Consider the following 17,435-nt stretch of genomic DNA (forward strand, 5'->3'; position numbering starts at 1 on the left):
GAAAGCTGTTCCTGTACACAGCTGGGACACACATGGTTAAGTTTATGCTCTGCACTCCTGCCCTATATTTTACTCTTATTTCCCTGATTCATGAAAGGACTCTGGCAAAGTTGACTGGACACATTTGTGTAGATCCTCTCGAGGGAAAACTGTTTTGAAACTTTACAACATTATTTGGCCATATTCCACGTGGCTTCCCCTGTCAAACAGGGGTCATAAATAAGAGGATAAAAGAGGTTTTAGTTTTCAGTGCATCTGTCTCCATTGACTGCCTATAATCAAAGGCAGGCAATATTTACTGAGAACAAAGCTGCATTTGTGGTGGCCATATGGTTAGCGACTTGGCGGGGGACACACCAAAGGCATGTTTGAAATGTAATCCTAATCAGAGTGGGAGGAGAAGGGAAGGAGTGGGAGGTTAAAAGGAAGGGGACTTAGACGGGGGAGAAGATGGTGTGATGGTCATAGACATTGAAGAAACCATACTGCAACAGACACAACTGAAGACAAATTAAAACAAGCTGCTCCTTAACTTCTGTCATAGTGAAGGGGAAAATCCTCTTTAGCTTCACTTCTACTCTGAAATAGACAGAACATGTCCCTTTTGTTCAAAAAACGGGTGTGAATATACTCACCCTTCCCACATTGATTTAGTGACTTTCACATGTCTAAATGTCTAAGGTTAAAACTGGTTCAGGAGTGCAGAGTTTTAGATTTAGATTTCTAACCGTTGTTTCAACAGCATTTAAATGGACTACACTTAAATGACTATATGACAATTTAAAGCAGGTCATCATAACAAGTTAAAAAACATTCAATTAAGTACTATCATATGGAACTTTGACATCTATCTCTAACACTTAAACCAGCGTTAATTGATTGTTGTTGGTCACTTGGAGCTGTAAACACAACACTGACATATTATTACTTTATAAAGTTGATATTTATATGTGTTAGCTTATTTTTTGTACATAGTAATTTTATCCATTATTAAAATAAAAATATTGATTTGAGCAGCTTTCAACATCATCCAAATTTTAGGATGGATTAAGCAGTTTTAGCCCATATAAGTCACCAAATGAAAAAAATAATTAAGTTCAGAGTCAAACATACTGTCTCTGTTTGCATCACTCTAGACAATGTTGACTTTGCACTTTGTGAAAAGACCTAGTTACTACTTGCCAATTACCTTGATACAATCATTAGTTACACAAACCTTATAATCTAATGAAATCTACAGTCTGGTAAATAGAAGACACAGAAAAGCCCCTGTAAATCACTCAGTGAGTCCTCGCTGCATTGATTTAGGAGAAAAGTAATAGCTAGAACAAGGGAACCCTCTCATGTGGAGGATGTGGAATTTACATAGATCATCAGCCAGCTGTGAGTGAGGAGTGTATGTCTCATCCACCGGAGCTGACTAATATACAGAGTGAGAGGAAAGATGTAGGGAACCACCACTGAGTCAATGACCTGGGCTGGGTAGGAGGGTTCCCCCTCTCTCTGACTCACAATTTCATTAATGTGGAGGAAAATACTTCATTACTGAAGCACACATATATATATCTATATATATATACACACACACACACACACACACACACACACACACACACACACACACACACACACACACACTTACATACGTCACTGACTGAGGTTGCGGAGGACGCAGGGTTACGTTGAGCTGTCATAACAGGAAGTATGACAAACAAACACTGGTAATGTGGGTGCTGCCAAGTCCCACGGTTAACAGAGCACAGGACTGAGCTCTGGAAAGACTGTGCTCATTTACTAAATCTACAGCTATGTTCAGAGTAAAAACACCCCAAAAAGCTTCCCAGCTTTGTAGGCATGACAATGAACCTCTTACGAAGAGTAGCAAACCAAACACTCATGTGTGTGTGTTCCAAAAGCTGTTCAAACACTTAAGTCAGGCTTTTCCAAGACATTTCATGTGAAGGACCCTTAAAATTACATGTGGACTGTGGACCATAGATCCCCATTTAATAAACGCTTTGCAGCCCATGTAGGAACTTATATTTCTTTGTTGTGATAATTGTGAACAAAAACAATAAATCTGGGGGAAGATATCTCCAAAATGTTTTGGGATAATTTGAGTTTATGTTAGTTTTTTTGGAAGATTGCAAAACCTCTTTAAAATACCACTGAGGATGACTTCCTGCCTGTGTCAGTAAGCACAGACTGACTGCATTACCACAGAAGCTACTGAAGAGACTTTCAAAAGACACTTCATCTTTAACATCACTTTGGTAAGCGTAAACATAAAAAGCAATGAATTTGAATATGTTTTATTGGTATAACGTGTTTCATTGCTCATTTAAAAATCAACTCCTCCGTCTAACACAATGCAAACCAAAGGCTCATGATAAATGGAAACTATTATAGCGCTGACTGACTAAAAAACAAAGAGCACTCAAATTCATGTGTAAAACCTTGACTCATTGTCCTCTGAAACATCTTCCATGTCCTCCCTCGCAAAAGCTCCACTGCCAAAGATTTAAAGTAGATGTTTGAAAAGCAGTGTTGAGATATGGTCTGCTTGTGTGATCTGTTGGTCTCTTTTTAAAACTATTCCAAAACAGAATGACTCCAGCAATTTTACCTGCAGAAAATTGAACGATTCTATACATATTCAACACCAACAAGAAGATTCAAAATGAGGCCTAATTCTGCTGTCCATGAGAATTAGAACAAATGTACTTTCAGCCATCTCAAAATAACATGGATACAGAATTGTGATTGCAAGACAGATTTTTGGGCTTGTGTCCAGGACTGCAGAGAGAAGGTGTGTGTTTGTATGTCCCTGCCAGACATCAATAACATCAGAGTCAGTGCAGCCATTTCTGTGACTCTAACTTAGATGTACCATGCAAAGGAGAGAGGGGGGAGAAGGGAGTCTCTGGACGCAACTCATTAGGGCAAAGTAATTACAAACACACTTTGCTGGAACAGTGTCTGATGCACAAATGAGTGCACAAACACAATAGACACAACAGTGCAGGACAGTGTGCTCTGGGACACATTAGAAAAAATAGCACACAGCAGGAAGCAGAAAAAACACTGAAATATACTGTGTATACACACGCTCAGTTTTCACTTCCGCTACTGACTAATAAGTGGAAATTTGATTAGGACAGATGCAAGGACAACGCGGGGAAGTGAGAGACAAAGGGAGTTATTTTTTAAGCTGCTTCTATTATTCAGTAGTCTTTTCTCAACTGCAACTGCATATTTTACGCTTATATATATATATATATATATATATATATATATATATATATATATATATATATATATATATATATATATATATATTAGTGCTGTCAGTTAAACACGTTATTAACGGCGTAAACACAAACCCATTTTAACGGCGTAATTTTTTATATCGCGAGAGTAACGTTCTTTTTGGCCTAGCAAACTTTGTAGTTTTTTTTCATATGCTGTTGCAACAACTAGTAACATTAGAAAGACTACAACACCACACCGGATCTAGCTAAACTGGAAACAGAACAACAGGCACGCCGCACACACTTGTTTGGGCTTGCGAGCCGGCCAAAGAGTAGTAGGCTGACGTTCGCTAACGTTACGTTTTGCATGGATGGCGAGCATGAGACGCCGAAATGGATGCCAATAAGATTCTGAATGGAAAGTTTACTTTTAAAAAGTTGCCAAATGGTTCCATTGACAAGACTAAAGTGATCTGTGTGTTTTGTCGTTGTGAACTGAGCTATCATCGCAGCACGTCCAGTCTGAAATACCACTTGATGACCAAGCACACAGCTGATGCCAATTCTCCGCCCCCTCGTCAAAGCCAGGCGACAAAAGCACAAAGCAAGCCGATCCACTTTTCCATGTTGTCAAGAGCATTAAAATGAGAAAAAAATATTGAACAAAAAGAAATCTAGGGACATTTAGAATAGATAAAAATGTGCGATTAATTGCGAGTTAACTATGACATTAATGCGATTAAATATTTTAATCGTTTGACAGCACTAATATATATATATATTAATCTTCAAAACTGATTCATTCCTACATGTAAATCTAAAATGTGCAATGTTGAATGGTTTAAAATGTTCAGAACTCACATGTGACGTTTTAATGTTTTTCTGTAAAACTAAACAGTATATTGCAAATAGATGCAATGCATCATCAGAGATGATGTGATGATGAAAATGTACCATTAACTGATTAACTGAAAATGTCTCCTGTACATGTGTAATGGCAAAAACAATCTGTAATGGCAACAAAACTGTGGCTTTGGCCTTGGCTTGAATGTATGCAGTATTGTTTATTACAATACCTGCCAGGCTGTAAGACAGGAAGTACACATAAGGTGACCGCAGGGTTCGATCTTGACATCTTTGTCGTTCTCTGCACAGATCTTACAAAGCTGGAAGGTGGAGCCCATTTCACAGTACAGCTCATACTGCTCCTGTTGAGGCAGAGCAAACTCCTGTTAGTCATCAAATTATGCATGTCACAAACTATACAAGAGAACAGACACAAAAATATACAAACACACAAATAAAATATACATACACACACACATACGTCACTTAATCACTTTTTTTTTTTAAGATTATTTTTTGGGGCTTTTCCACCTTTAATCGATGGTGAGAAGCTAGGTGAGAAAGGGGAGGAAGACATGCAGGAAATCGTCACAGGTCGGACTCGAACCCTGGACCTCTGCATCGAGGCATAAGCCTCGAAGTATATGTGCGCCTGCTCTACTCACTGATACAACCCGGCCACCCTAATGTTACATTTTAAGATGGTTTCCAGGACTTCCCATCACAAATGCAGAACCAAGGCCATAATCACATATTAAACATTGGGGAGAGAGGAGTGGATTCCCTCCAGGGACTTTGAGAAACTTATCAGCTAAACTGACCCACCGTGTTGCACCTCCATGTTTCTACAGTAGTAGTTTTTTTACGTTACTTGAAGGCCACCGTAGGTCCTACTATGAAGGGGGAAGAGGTATTCAGTTGGTTGCAATTTGCAACCTCACTGCTGCATGCCACTTAATCCTACGCACTGGCCCTGTAATGTTACTGTCACTGTTATGACCAAAGACTTTAAATTATAAATGTTTAATGTACATCTTTGAGCTGTCACCACAACAATGTATGGAGTTAACCTCCATACATCCTCTGCTGCAGTGTGTGGATAATATAAGAAACTTCCATAGAAATACAGCAATGGAACCAGCTGGTAATATTCATATTTTTAAGCTCAACCTCTTTTGTGTTTTTCCAAAGAAAAGCCTAATGTCACTTCATGGTTATTGTTATGACGTCAAACACAGGCGAGTCAGGGCTATACCGGATCCTAGTTTTGTTGAGACTGTGAATTTCTGGTGATAGATTGAGTGACAGCTGGAAGCTCGCATCAGTTGTTAACTTCTATTAGTAACTAACCACTCACTCCAGCATCACCTCGCTGTTCAGCTTTTAAATATTACAAAAACAAGGTCACAGATTATGTAACCTATGCTTCACAGTCTCAACAAAACTAGTATCTGGTCTAGGACTATACCATGACCCTGAAGTGTCATTAATCTCAGTATTTTAAACTGGGAAATGTGGTGGCACTTCTGAAAAGATCATTAAATTGTAGCCTCACAAAAATCTTTTTCTGAATACATCTGAGACAAAAAAGTAATTAAGGTAGACGATTGCTTCATTTCAAAACAAATTTAATGTCCCTTTTTTTAAACACTCCCGCAGTTCACTGAGTGGTCTGCATCATATTTGGTGACACTTAAATGTCATAAGGAAGCCGACTTAGTCTCAGTAGGAACCATGAACATTACTCTGCTTATCCAGATGAAGCATGTTTTCAGACACACACACACACACACACACACACACACACACACACACACACACACACACACACACACACACACACACACACACACACCCACTTGTGTCACTTTGATGTGATCTTGAGGCGTTGGCTCACATAAACCAGTGAGGTCAGGATTGTAGCTGCGACCATCAGGGAACAAGTAGCTGTGGATTAAATAACACACAAAAGTTACAAGATATGTAATCAAAATATTCTGATCAAAGTCATGTTTTGTTTGTCATGTTATCAAGTATGCATTTCACTAACTGCAGTAATAGGGTTTTTATTTATATCTATGGTATTAACCCATAACTATTCCATATTTATGGGTGCACAAATAGATGAAACAAAATGACTTACAATGAGGAGTAGTAGAACAAGCAGCAATATGAGCACTTGTAGTAATAGTTTTACAAAGTGCTTTACAGAGATTAATTAATCCTGATTTCTTATTAACAAAAATATCAGTCATGAGCAGATGTTAAATTTAAAACATATGAGTTAGTAATATCTCTCTCTGCATGGAATAAAAAAGTACAACAAAGCCATCAGCTATTATAACTGAGAACTGAGCAGAAACTCTTTTCCAATTAAAGTCAATTTTGCAAATTGATTCAGGAAATACAAGCCTAGGCTTAACCATGATTGACTTTTGAAAGAGTGACTGATGGGAACTGATGGGTCTCCCTGCTTGATCAAAAACAGAGGCACTTCAAACAACATTCCCCCTCCTCCCCCCACTCTCCGGCTACAGTGGACAAAGACACAGCACACCTTGAACAGCATCAGGCAGCTGCGATTGATGGCTGAGGGAAGTGAAATGCCACACACTTAATGGAAGGAAGCATGTTTGATTTGTCTAGGGGCCTGTTAGATTATCAGGTATGATAGGAACAGATGGCTACACAGAAATACTTGAGGCTCAAAGACATCCTCTTGTCCATCTGAGACAGAAAAATGTTTCATCTAGGAAGTGGCTTCCAGAAAAGAGCCTTCCAGAGGCACCCCACTCTGGTCAGCTGAGATACATTTAAAGATTATGCTAATCAGATGTGAGTGATTGAGACACAGCTGATCATTACTCATTTGAATACAGCGCATACAGTACACAGTGGAGAGTTTAGCACAACTGATCAATATACAAACAGAGAGTGAGCTCGAGAGGAAGAGAGTGTATATGAGTGTGATAGGTAACATACAAGCCCTCTCTGTAGCCATCAATGAGAGCCTGGAACAGTGGTTTGTTGTGGGGGATGGTCTGTAGTATGTTGCCATCATTGGTCACATAGCCGATGGCCCACTGGCCCAGTCGTGTACAACTCAGTCTGAAGATGTAACTGTTAGAGATGGAGAGAGGACAGAGTGCATGGTTCACACTAACAAGCTGCAAAACAAAACATGTATAACATACTTCACTTATAATATATAAGTTCTAATATATAACTTGTGTATAATTCAAAGTTGTGTTTTTAAATAAATGTAAAAACTATAACATCCTAATCGAACTTTGAATGAACATACGTTTATTAACTTTTAGCTGAATCATATCATCATTATATGATTATAATCAAGATAAGACCTTATTTGTGTCTTGTATATCTCACTGTCACACTTTTGTGGATTGGATATTTTTTGTTGTATGCATTTTAATGTAAAGCACATTGACTTTAACTGCAATAAAATGTGCAATAGAAGTAAAATGTCTTCACTTTGCAAAGGGCACTCTTCTCAAAGACTTAAAAGCAAAAACACCAGGTCTAAATGGGATTCAACATGTTTTATCATAAGTATACACAACACTTCATGTTAACGATGAACCCTAACCTTCTATGAACGTTAAAGTTAGCAATGGAGTTCCACAAGGCTCTGTGCTTGGACCAATTGGATTCACTTTATATATATTCCCTCTAGGCAATATTATTAGGAAACACTATAAACTTTCACTGTTATGCAGATGATGCCCAATTATATCTATTGATCAAGCCAAAAGAAACCAATCAGTTAGTTAAACTTCAAGCATGCATTAATGACAAAAAAAACCTAGAGGACCTACAATTTCTTAATGTTAAACTCAGACAAAACTGAAGTTATTGTACTTGGCCCCAAACACCTCCAAGCCTTATTATCAAAATATATAGCTAATCTGGATGGTCTTCCCCTGGTCTCCAGCACCACTGTAAGGAATCTTTGCATTGTCTTTGATCAGGATTAGAATGCTGCAGCACGTGTAGTGATAAGAACTAGGATAGAGATCATATTTCTCCAGTATTAGCTTCTCTGCACTGGGTCCCTGTAAAATCCAGAATTTAATTTAAAATCCTTCTCCTGACCTACAAAGCTCTTTATGGTCAGGCACCATCATATCTTAAAGAGCTTATAGTACTATATTGCCCCACTAGAGCACTGTGCTTCCAGAAGCATAGTTACTTGTGGTTCCTAGAGTCTTCAAAAGAATAGAATGGGAGCCAGAGCCTTCAGCTACCAGGCTCCTCTCCTCTGGAACCAGCTCCCAGTTTTGGTTTGGGAGGCACCATCTCCACATTTAAGAATAAGCTTCAAACTGTCTTCTTTGATGAAGCTTATAGTCAGGGCTTGGCTTTGGACCAAAAATCTAAATAGGTACACATCAAATACATTTTTACCAAAGATGGTCATTTTAGGTAGTTCTTATCACGCTGATGTTTGTTAAGTGTTCATTCTTCAGATAAGTTTGTTTTTTATTAGCTATTTGATGCTGTAAAAATGGGGTGAAACGTAATGATTCACAGCTTTGATTGACTTGCGTTTGGTTGGGCGGATGTATGGACGGGACTTTGATACCACAGATGCATCGCCTGATCACTACTGCGCAGACTCTGGCTCTAAAATGACAAGATGGCAGTGCCCATATCCAGGCAGAAATCAGAGGGGGGACCGGACGTACCCCATCTGAGGGTTGTTCCGTCCCTTAAAATATCAATAAAACCATGATGTATTGTAAATATAGTGATATATACTTAAAATAATTGTTATCAATAACATGATCACAAATGCATTCCCACATGCATTACCACTTTCACCACTTTCAGTGTGATAATCATGTATAACTGAGATATGATCAATATATCCTAATTTGACTTTTAACCAACATAAGATCTGGCTTATCTGAAGTGCATGCATAGAAGTGTGTGTGTGTATGTGTGTTTGAGTATTTTTTTGTCTGAGTGAGTAACATGTAGCGGCTCGTGATATATGTATCGGCTACTGATGTATAACTTCCCTCCCCCACACAGCTGTGTGTGTTTGATCTAGTGTTGGTTCATAACAATGGTATTTGCATAATTTCCTCTGTGATAAGCTCTCTATACATTGGCATACTCATACATACACACCACTCTTCCTTACACACAGTCCCACACACACACACACACACACACACACACACACACACACACACACACACACACACACACACACACACACACACACACGTTTCCTGTCCTGTCATTTTCTGCTCTGCTCTACCATGCTGGCACGTATGACCTGCTAATCACAGGGCATGTGTGGCTCAGCTCAAGGCCATAGGAGCTGCTCAGCAGGCACGCTTTGCAGTGTTTACATTACATACCCTGCCACATGTACCTGCTAACATCAGAGAAACCTGCAGTCTTGGTTGCAGATGTTGTTAGTTTCTCCCTAATTTCAGATCACATTCCTGCTGGAACATGTCCGGTTGTGTAATATTTGGTTTAGGAGCATTTATTGGTGATTTTTCACAGTATAAAGTCTCGCTATGTACTCCGTTGCAGTCAGTCTCTACCTACAACCGACTGTACACAGGCAGCGACAGCAGAGCACTGATGCCGAGACTCAGGAAAGCTGACCAATCAGAGACAGTACTTCAAACAGAAATAGAAATACAGCTAAGACCAATGAAGACAAAGCTGAACAAATACAAGTAAGAATAGACAGGATTATTATATATACAAGTATAACAAATAGAATACTGTAGGTGTGTACAGGGCTTGACATTAGCTTTTTTGCTCACCAGCCACTGTGGCTAGTGGTTTTCCAAAACTACTAGCCACTTAGCATTTTCCCTAGCCGCTATTTTATAAAGTTGACTATGGTGTGCTACAATTAATTTGAAGAACCAGATTTACAACCCTTTTAAATGTAAATGAGCACTGTAAACACCCAAATCAAGACTACTTAAAATGTATAACACTGCAGTCATCAAATATTCAGCTCTGATAATGTGTGTAAAGCTCCTTTTTGTATGAAAACATGCAACCAAATAAGACACATATAAAAGAATAGCTTCTTATTGCATAGGCTTAGTGGTGCAGGGATGTTATGGCGTTATATATGTGCCTCATTCCTGAGCGAGAAATTGTATGTTTTGAGCACAGAGAACTATATTTTGCAAGCACATTACATTACATTTTGAACAGAAATTAACACTCGCAAAAAATAATTTTGTTTGAGCAAACAAAAATGTGCTCAATAAATGCATTTGCATGTTTGCAATTATGCATATTAATGTGCAATAACAACCCCTCTCACGCAGTTTACTCATGTGCCCTCTCAAAAACTCTTCCTCTGCGCGCAGTCAGACGCTGCTGCGCTCCGGTCACGTCTCCCTCGCTCTCAACCTCTTCACTCTGTGTGCGCTCAACTCTGACACGCTCGCTCAAGTTTTCACAGCGTTACAATTGTGCCACAAAACTAACCAATCAGAGAATTAAAGGTCAATTCTGATTGGCTGTTCGTCTCCAATCAGTTCGCAAATAGCAGGAAACACAAATCTAGGGGGAACAGTCTTTTTCAGTCAACACCTGCTGGTCAGCATACTGGTACAGCATAAACTGACTTCAGTCAGAATATAAGAAGAAACTTGCGTGGTGAAAAAAAAAGGGTTTACGGTTAATGAAAATAGTCACCTGCCTGTGAGGAGTGCAAGTTTTCCTTTCCTGTGACATCTGCACACCAACTTTTGTTTATGTAGAAACAGAATCTGGCTCCCACAAACCTGGCATAATTATTTCGATAATTATCGCAATTGGGCTTGGGCTTGGGCGTGGCATTGCATGGCAGCTCTATGGCGCCCCCCAATAAGTTTTAGCCTTTGACCGCATTTTTGACACCCTTGATATACACGAAAACTCACAAAAGTTGGTGCACACATCAAAACCTTTGTGCTCCTGGTAGGGTCTCCCAAGGCAAAGTGGTCTCAGGTGAGAGGCCAGACAAAGAATGGTTCAAAAATCCTATGAAAAAATCGAGGAAGGGATGAAGTGACCCTGCCCGGAGGAAGCCCGGGGCCCCCGTCTGGAGCCAGGCCCAGATGGAGTTGTTCAAAACCTTTCTTTTTAGTAAACTCTGTCTACACAAACAATGTTCTCAATGCTCGAGTTCATGTGGAGAGCCCCTGGTGATACTTCGAGCAAGGTTTCATGTTGTGTCGAGCCTTCTTAGTGTTTTAAAAATAGTGATTTTGATGCTATCATAGCAGTGCCCCTAGCACTCCCATTCAAAAGGCCATTTGACCGAAAACGAGAATACAGTAAATCTTAAAAGTGGCGCTTATGTCCTAATTATGCTTTTAAACAAGTTTGACTCGGGTATATTCACAAAAAGACCCTAGGTTGTATTTTGGTGAGAGTCTTTAATTTGGACAAAGTTGCTTCAATATTCACAAAATGTGGTACTAACATTGCTCTCTTCATTTCAGACACATTTCTAATATGCAGAGTTGGTGGAATAAGTTTAAGTTTTGTACACAGTGTGTGCAGTGTCCGAAATAAACCCCAGACTGAAAGCCAAGTTCATTCATCTGCTCACCAGAAACGGGATTTTAATCCTGACGTTATTTATTTTATAACTTCGGCCCTGGAGGTAACGAGTCTCCTCTGGTTTTCTGATCACGGTCGGAAACGAAGCAAGCAGGAAAGGTTAACACATTGAACATTTTAACAACTTATTAACGTGCTGTTGCCCCATGTGCGCTGAGGCGCTCATCTGTTGACATTTCTTAATGCCTTCCTACAGTTGTGTCATTAGTATGAGAAAAAAATTTGATTTTACCTGTGTCGGGCTCGGGTCGGGCTCGGACACAAATTTCTTAATGCCTGTTGGGCTCGGGCTGGGTTCGGTCACGGCTCTGTCGGACGCCGGCCAGGCTCGGACAGAAAAATTCGGACAGATCCGGACTCTAATGTGTACAGACAAGGCTAGCAGCAGCAGCACCGTGTCAGACACGTTTCTGGTGTGCAAAGACAACGCCACGTGGCTGCACAAGTGACACGCAACAGAAACGCCACGCAGGCAATGTGTAGGAGCCCTTATGTGATAAACTTCTGATTTACATGAAATTTACATGGTGTGGTCTACACGTTAAACAGCAACATGACGTATAATAAGTATGTGTTCTATAGCGCCACATAGTGGACAGAGGAAGTAGTAAAATTGCAACGAGTAATTTCCAGTGCCATGCACTCCACCCAGGAAATGTCTAACTTATGCGCACAGTCTCAGATGGTCACAGCTCAACAAGCGCTGTCCCGCTAGTAACCTGCATGCAGAGAGGTGCGAGGACCCGTCCATTGCTATTCTTTATTATTATTATTTTTAATATTTGTATTTTATATGCACAAGTAAAGAGATAAATGTATTAACGGGAGAGCAGTTTGAAATCAATGCTGCCGCAGTTTAACCAGCACGCCGGTGCATTTCACTCCTCGCGGTCTCCTGCAAATCCCCCAAAGAGCTGCTGCTCCAACTAAAGTCTCAGCCTTGCTGGAACACAAGTTAGGCCAGGTTTTTTTGCATGTCCTTCTGCGTTGGTAACCCTGCTCCACCGGGCTGGCCTTGTTAAAATGAATGAGGGAGCTGCATTTCTTTCATGCATAACATCTATCTTAGCACAGCACAGTACTACATTTAAAATTAAACAGGTTTTTCACCATAAAGAATATTTCAGCATAACTGGAAATAAAAAATACAAAAAAATCCTTCTTAATTGTAAAATGGCAGCGAGTAGTGTAGTGTTACCTACCTATATTTTATGATCTCAGCTATTGGGGCACACATGCAAGTAGCCAGACAGTGGGAAATTGAACATTGTTAGAAACATTTTGATTTACATACTTTTTCTCTTGTTATTATTATACTGATTACTCTTTTCTCTCTCTGTTAAATTAAACTGTTGTGTGGATATTGTTAAGAAACCAAAACACTACTCGCTCTCACAAGATAACATGGAACCATTGGTTATCTTGTCTGAGCACGGTGTGTTGCTGAGAAAAGAACATGCACTCCCTGACCAGATAATTGAGACGTCATCGACTCTGACAAGATAACAACTGACGACATCAACTCTGTATTATGATTGTATTTCACACATAAATAAGCTACTGTTTGAGGCTTACGTTAGTCACTTCTGTACTTATGCTGTGAGTACTGTAACTGGCTCCTTGTTATGTTCACAAGTAAAAATTTACTTTGATATAAATTCAGTGGTTCTGTCTATCCTTTGATAATGTAATTATTCTAACAACTTGGTCCTTCGATGCCGGGTCCCAAAATCCTTCCCCTCCTTCTAGGCTTTGAGGCCTGAAACACCGTGCATGGGGGAGTCATTTGGTGACTCCTTAAACAACGACCTCCGACTTGAATTGCTGTTTTTACAGAGGCCAGTTCCCGCTGGAAGGGAGAAGAAGGTGACGGGATCCATTTTTTTGTTGAACAGCAAGACAGGACCACTGAAAAAAACCTAGGTGAGGTCAATTTTGTTTCCTTGACCAGAAAGACTACTTATTTAGACAAAATGGTGATGATGACTTTGATTTCGCTGGGATAAATCACATATAGGTGAACATTAAAGGCAACGTACAACTTACATTATTTATCTATTATGGGGACAGACAATCGGAGAAACAAAGCAAAAAAGGGTGGTCTGTCTGGTAAAAGTAATAAAAATATCTATGGTCTTATGACAACTAGTTCAAAGCCTGTGTGAGGAGGCTGCGGTAAAATGGCATGTTAAAGACGATGGGAGCTCGTTACTCCTAAGAGACGGGAGTTCGCTACTCCAAGAGACAGGGTGAGACTCTGTAATAAAAAAATAAATGAAAATAAAAAAGGAGGTAAATATAAACTATAATCACTTGATTGATGTAAGAGTGTCTCCTGTGACGAGATTCACTGCACAAGGTACGCAGCTAGGGTGAACTCCATACATTGCTACCTGGCTCTTAATAAAATCTAGTAATTCAGGAGGGAAGTTAAAGATAAAATATTATAAATGATAAAGAGATAATATAATTCTTTTCAACTATTAAGACATAATATCTTTATATATTAAAGGGGTAACACTGTTGAAAAAGAGTGTAGGAAAAGTGATAGGAAGAAAAAGTAGAGCCGTAAAAAGTAGAGAGAGAGAGAGAGAGAGAGAGAGAGAGAGAAGTACACAGGATGACAGTCTATGAGAGACTGGCTCAAATTTCACATACACACACACACACACACACACACACACACACACACACACACACACACACACACACACACACACACACACACATAGAGGAGGAGTCTGAGAAAACTGAGCTAGAGCATTCACATAGTGGCTTCACAAGACCACACAGAGATGAATGTACTTTTGAATTAGTATAATGGAGTTCCTATTGATATTACTGTTCAAACATAAAGTCAGCACACTGACCACTGATAGTGCATGCAACATGACTGCTGCTGTTGCTCAATTAGTCATTAATGTGTAATGGTAAAGAAATACTTTGAAACAAAAATTTTTGGCACCTAAAAAATACACAAAGTTACCATACCTGCCAGGCTTGTTCATGTACTTGTGCAGTCTGGCCTTGACTTCATCATAGGTTAGGAATGCCATGTAGCCAGGGTGTGTCACTGCCAGGAAATTCCAGTTCCTCAGAATTGATCCCCATGGCTGAAAGAGACCATCCAATATAGTTTAACTAAACAGATTACAATGCATTGTAATTTTTACAATGATATTGTGACTTTAATTCCAAGCAAAACTTCTCAAGTATCAAACAAAAAACACTAACTCAAGCAAAAATATTGTCACCTCAAAGGTAAAACTTAAAACTTGCAAACAAAACATTTGTGTAGTCGTAAACTATTGGTATTTTATTTGTCTGATATTATGTCCTTTCTTTTTGTTCCCTCTGCTTCTTCCTCCATGATCAGTCTTTTGCTCTCTCCATCATGTTTGCAGTTTTGCTCCCAGCTTTCTCGTTTGCACTTCCAAACTCTTTGCTTGCAATTCTGGCACAAACATCGCGTGGACGGGTCTTACAGGGGTGCGTCCCCATTGGCTAATAAGTTTTTGGAGTGTGTTTGAGTGACAGCTCAGTGCCTGCCTGCCCTGATGTTTCAGTGCAGCCAACGTTAGACTTTGGAGGACTCACAAACCACTCTAAACAGTGGATTCCTACAAGATTAATAAAGTGTAAGTATTGATCATATATCTTGTCTGTGATCTACGTTGCAAGCATGGTTACTAGACGTTTGTTGTTACGTTGTGTTAAGTTACTAGCTAGCTAGCTGTGTAAGTTAGCATTTAATGTTAGCTAACTGCTAACGTTATCTAAAACAAATGCTAGCCAAGCCAAGTAATGTTGGCTTACTGTAGCTACGTTACTGAGCTAATTTGCCATGGGAATCATGTAGGCTTAGTGAGGCCTTACTCAATAGAGCTGTATTAATTATCGTCTTCTCTCTGTAGAACAATGAAACATTGTGGGACCTGCAGGACCTAAGCAGAGCTACGATGCTGTCCCAGGCAGGTCAGTAACGTAGCTATATGGTCTATTATGACAAATTATTATCCAGCTAACTACAAGTTGTTGTGGTTGCTATTGGTCTGATAATACACAATGCTAGGGTATTGGTTAAGTTTTACAATGTAGAAGCTGTGAATATAATGTATTCTATCTAGAGATTGACAGATACAGTACATATGCACATAGCACTGCTTAACTGGTTCATCTTTATAGTTATGTGCTTTATTATATTATAGCATAAAAACAAACTCAGTAATGATAGCTACATTTACAGCCAAGAGGAGGACATTACAAGACAAGTCACTTAACGCACTCTAGCCAATGGGGATGCACCCCTGTAAGACCCGCCCACGCGAGATGTTTGTGCCAGAATTGCAAGCAAAGAGTTTGGAAGCGCAAACGAGAAAGCTGGGAGCAAAACTGCAAATGTGATGGAGAGAGCAAAAGACTGATCATGGAGGAAGAAGCAGAGGGAACTGGAAACAAAAGGACATAATATCAGACAAATAAAATACCAATAGTTTACACAAATGTTTTGTTTGCAAGTTTTAAGTTTTACCTTTGAGGTGACAATTTTTTTTGCTTGAGTTAGTGTTTTTTGTTTGATACTTGAGAAGTTTTGCTTGGAATTAAAGTCACAAAAATAATCCCATAGTGCTTCTGCCACAAATGAGTACCAAATAGTAATGTTATAGTATGTTGACTTTGCTGAATTATATAATACATACAAACTAAATGAGAGAGAATGCAGAGGCAGAGGTTTCTGATATGTAGCCAGCTCAACAACTAGGATTTAAGGAGGCAGCTTGTGCGCAGTAGCCAGTTGCGTTTGGCTTTATTTACAACTGGTTTAAGGTTTTCTGCAAGACAGAGTTCCACAGATGTCAATACACTTGATGTGGAAGACAAATGTTTTCAGTAATGACACCACTGTTCCTCTCTATTTAGAAATAATTGTTGGTTTGATTGTGTCTAGTCTAAGGTTGTGCTCTTTTTTTATAGCTCCATCCCGGCGGAGAATACTTGAGGCAGAGAGGAGGCACAAACGGTATTGCAAGAGGAAGCAAAAGTGAGCAGAGATCCAGGCTAGGCTAAGAGTGGCCCCGCAATAACCTGCTGTACCTAGCATCTTTCTGTGCCCAATGCCCACTCTGTCGTCAACAAGCTGGACAACATGAGACATAGATTACCAACCACCACACAGCGTTATGGTGATAACTGAGACCCGACTGCACGAAAACATCTTACAACAACTTAGCAGTGGAGGTAGCAGGCCGCAATGTCAACCTTGCAGACCTCACACCTGACTCTGGTTTATGTATATATTAACAACAGCTGGTGCACGGACACTACTGTTATAACACCAGAGAGTTGTTTTTTTTGGGATAATATTTTTGGCATTTTATGCCTTTATTTGATAGGACAGCTTAGACATGAAAGGGGGGAGAGAAGGGGAATGCCATGCAGCAAAGGGCCACAGGTCGGATTTGAACCCGCGGCCACTGTGGCAAGGACTGAGAATCTGTACATAGAGGCAGACGCTCTACCAAGTGAGCTACCCATGCGCCACCCAAAGAGTTTTTTATAGTGGCAGGAGACTTCATCTACTCAGATCTTAAGACTGTTTTACCAAAATTTTAAACAATGTTGACATTAAAAACAATGTACCAGGTGTATACAAATATTCCCAGAGCCATGACAGCTCAATTACCTATTTTTGAGGGGGAAATAAACTAAAATTTTTCGCTG

The 17,435-nt window shown here is 39.7% G+C and overlaps 1 protein-coding gene across 2 annotated transcripts in view; it reads right to left on the bottom strand.

Moving 5' to 3' along the window:
* Window positions 1-17,435, bottom strand: part of cblb (Cbl proto-oncogene B, E3 ubiquitin protein ligase) — a 92,448-nt gene that overhangs the window by 19,839 nt on the left and 55,174 nt on the right. For both annotated transcript variants that reach the window (XM_078265345.1, XM_078265344.1), the window contains exons 6-9: window positions 14,706-14,827; window positions 7,080-7,217; window positions 5,957-6,044; window positions 4,328-4,459 (exon numbers count right to left, since the gene is read on the bottom strand). In XM_078265345.1, coding sequence (XP_078121471.1) covers window positions 4,328-4,459; window positions 5,957-6,044; window positions 7,080-7,217; window positions 14,706-14,827 — 480 coding nt within the window. The remainder of the gene's footprint in view (window positions 1-4,327; window positions 4,460-5,956; window positions 6,045-7,079; window positions 7,218-14,705; window positions 14,828-17,435) is intronic.

This window comes from Sander vitreus, chromosome 13, assembly GCF_031162955.1.
Source record: "Sander vitreus isolate 19-12246 chromosome 13, sanVit1, whole genome shotgun sequence".
In the NCBI taxonomy this organism is placed as follows: domain Eukaryota; kingdom Metazoa; phylum Chordata; class Actinopteri; order Perciformes; family Percidae; genus Sander; species Sander vitreus.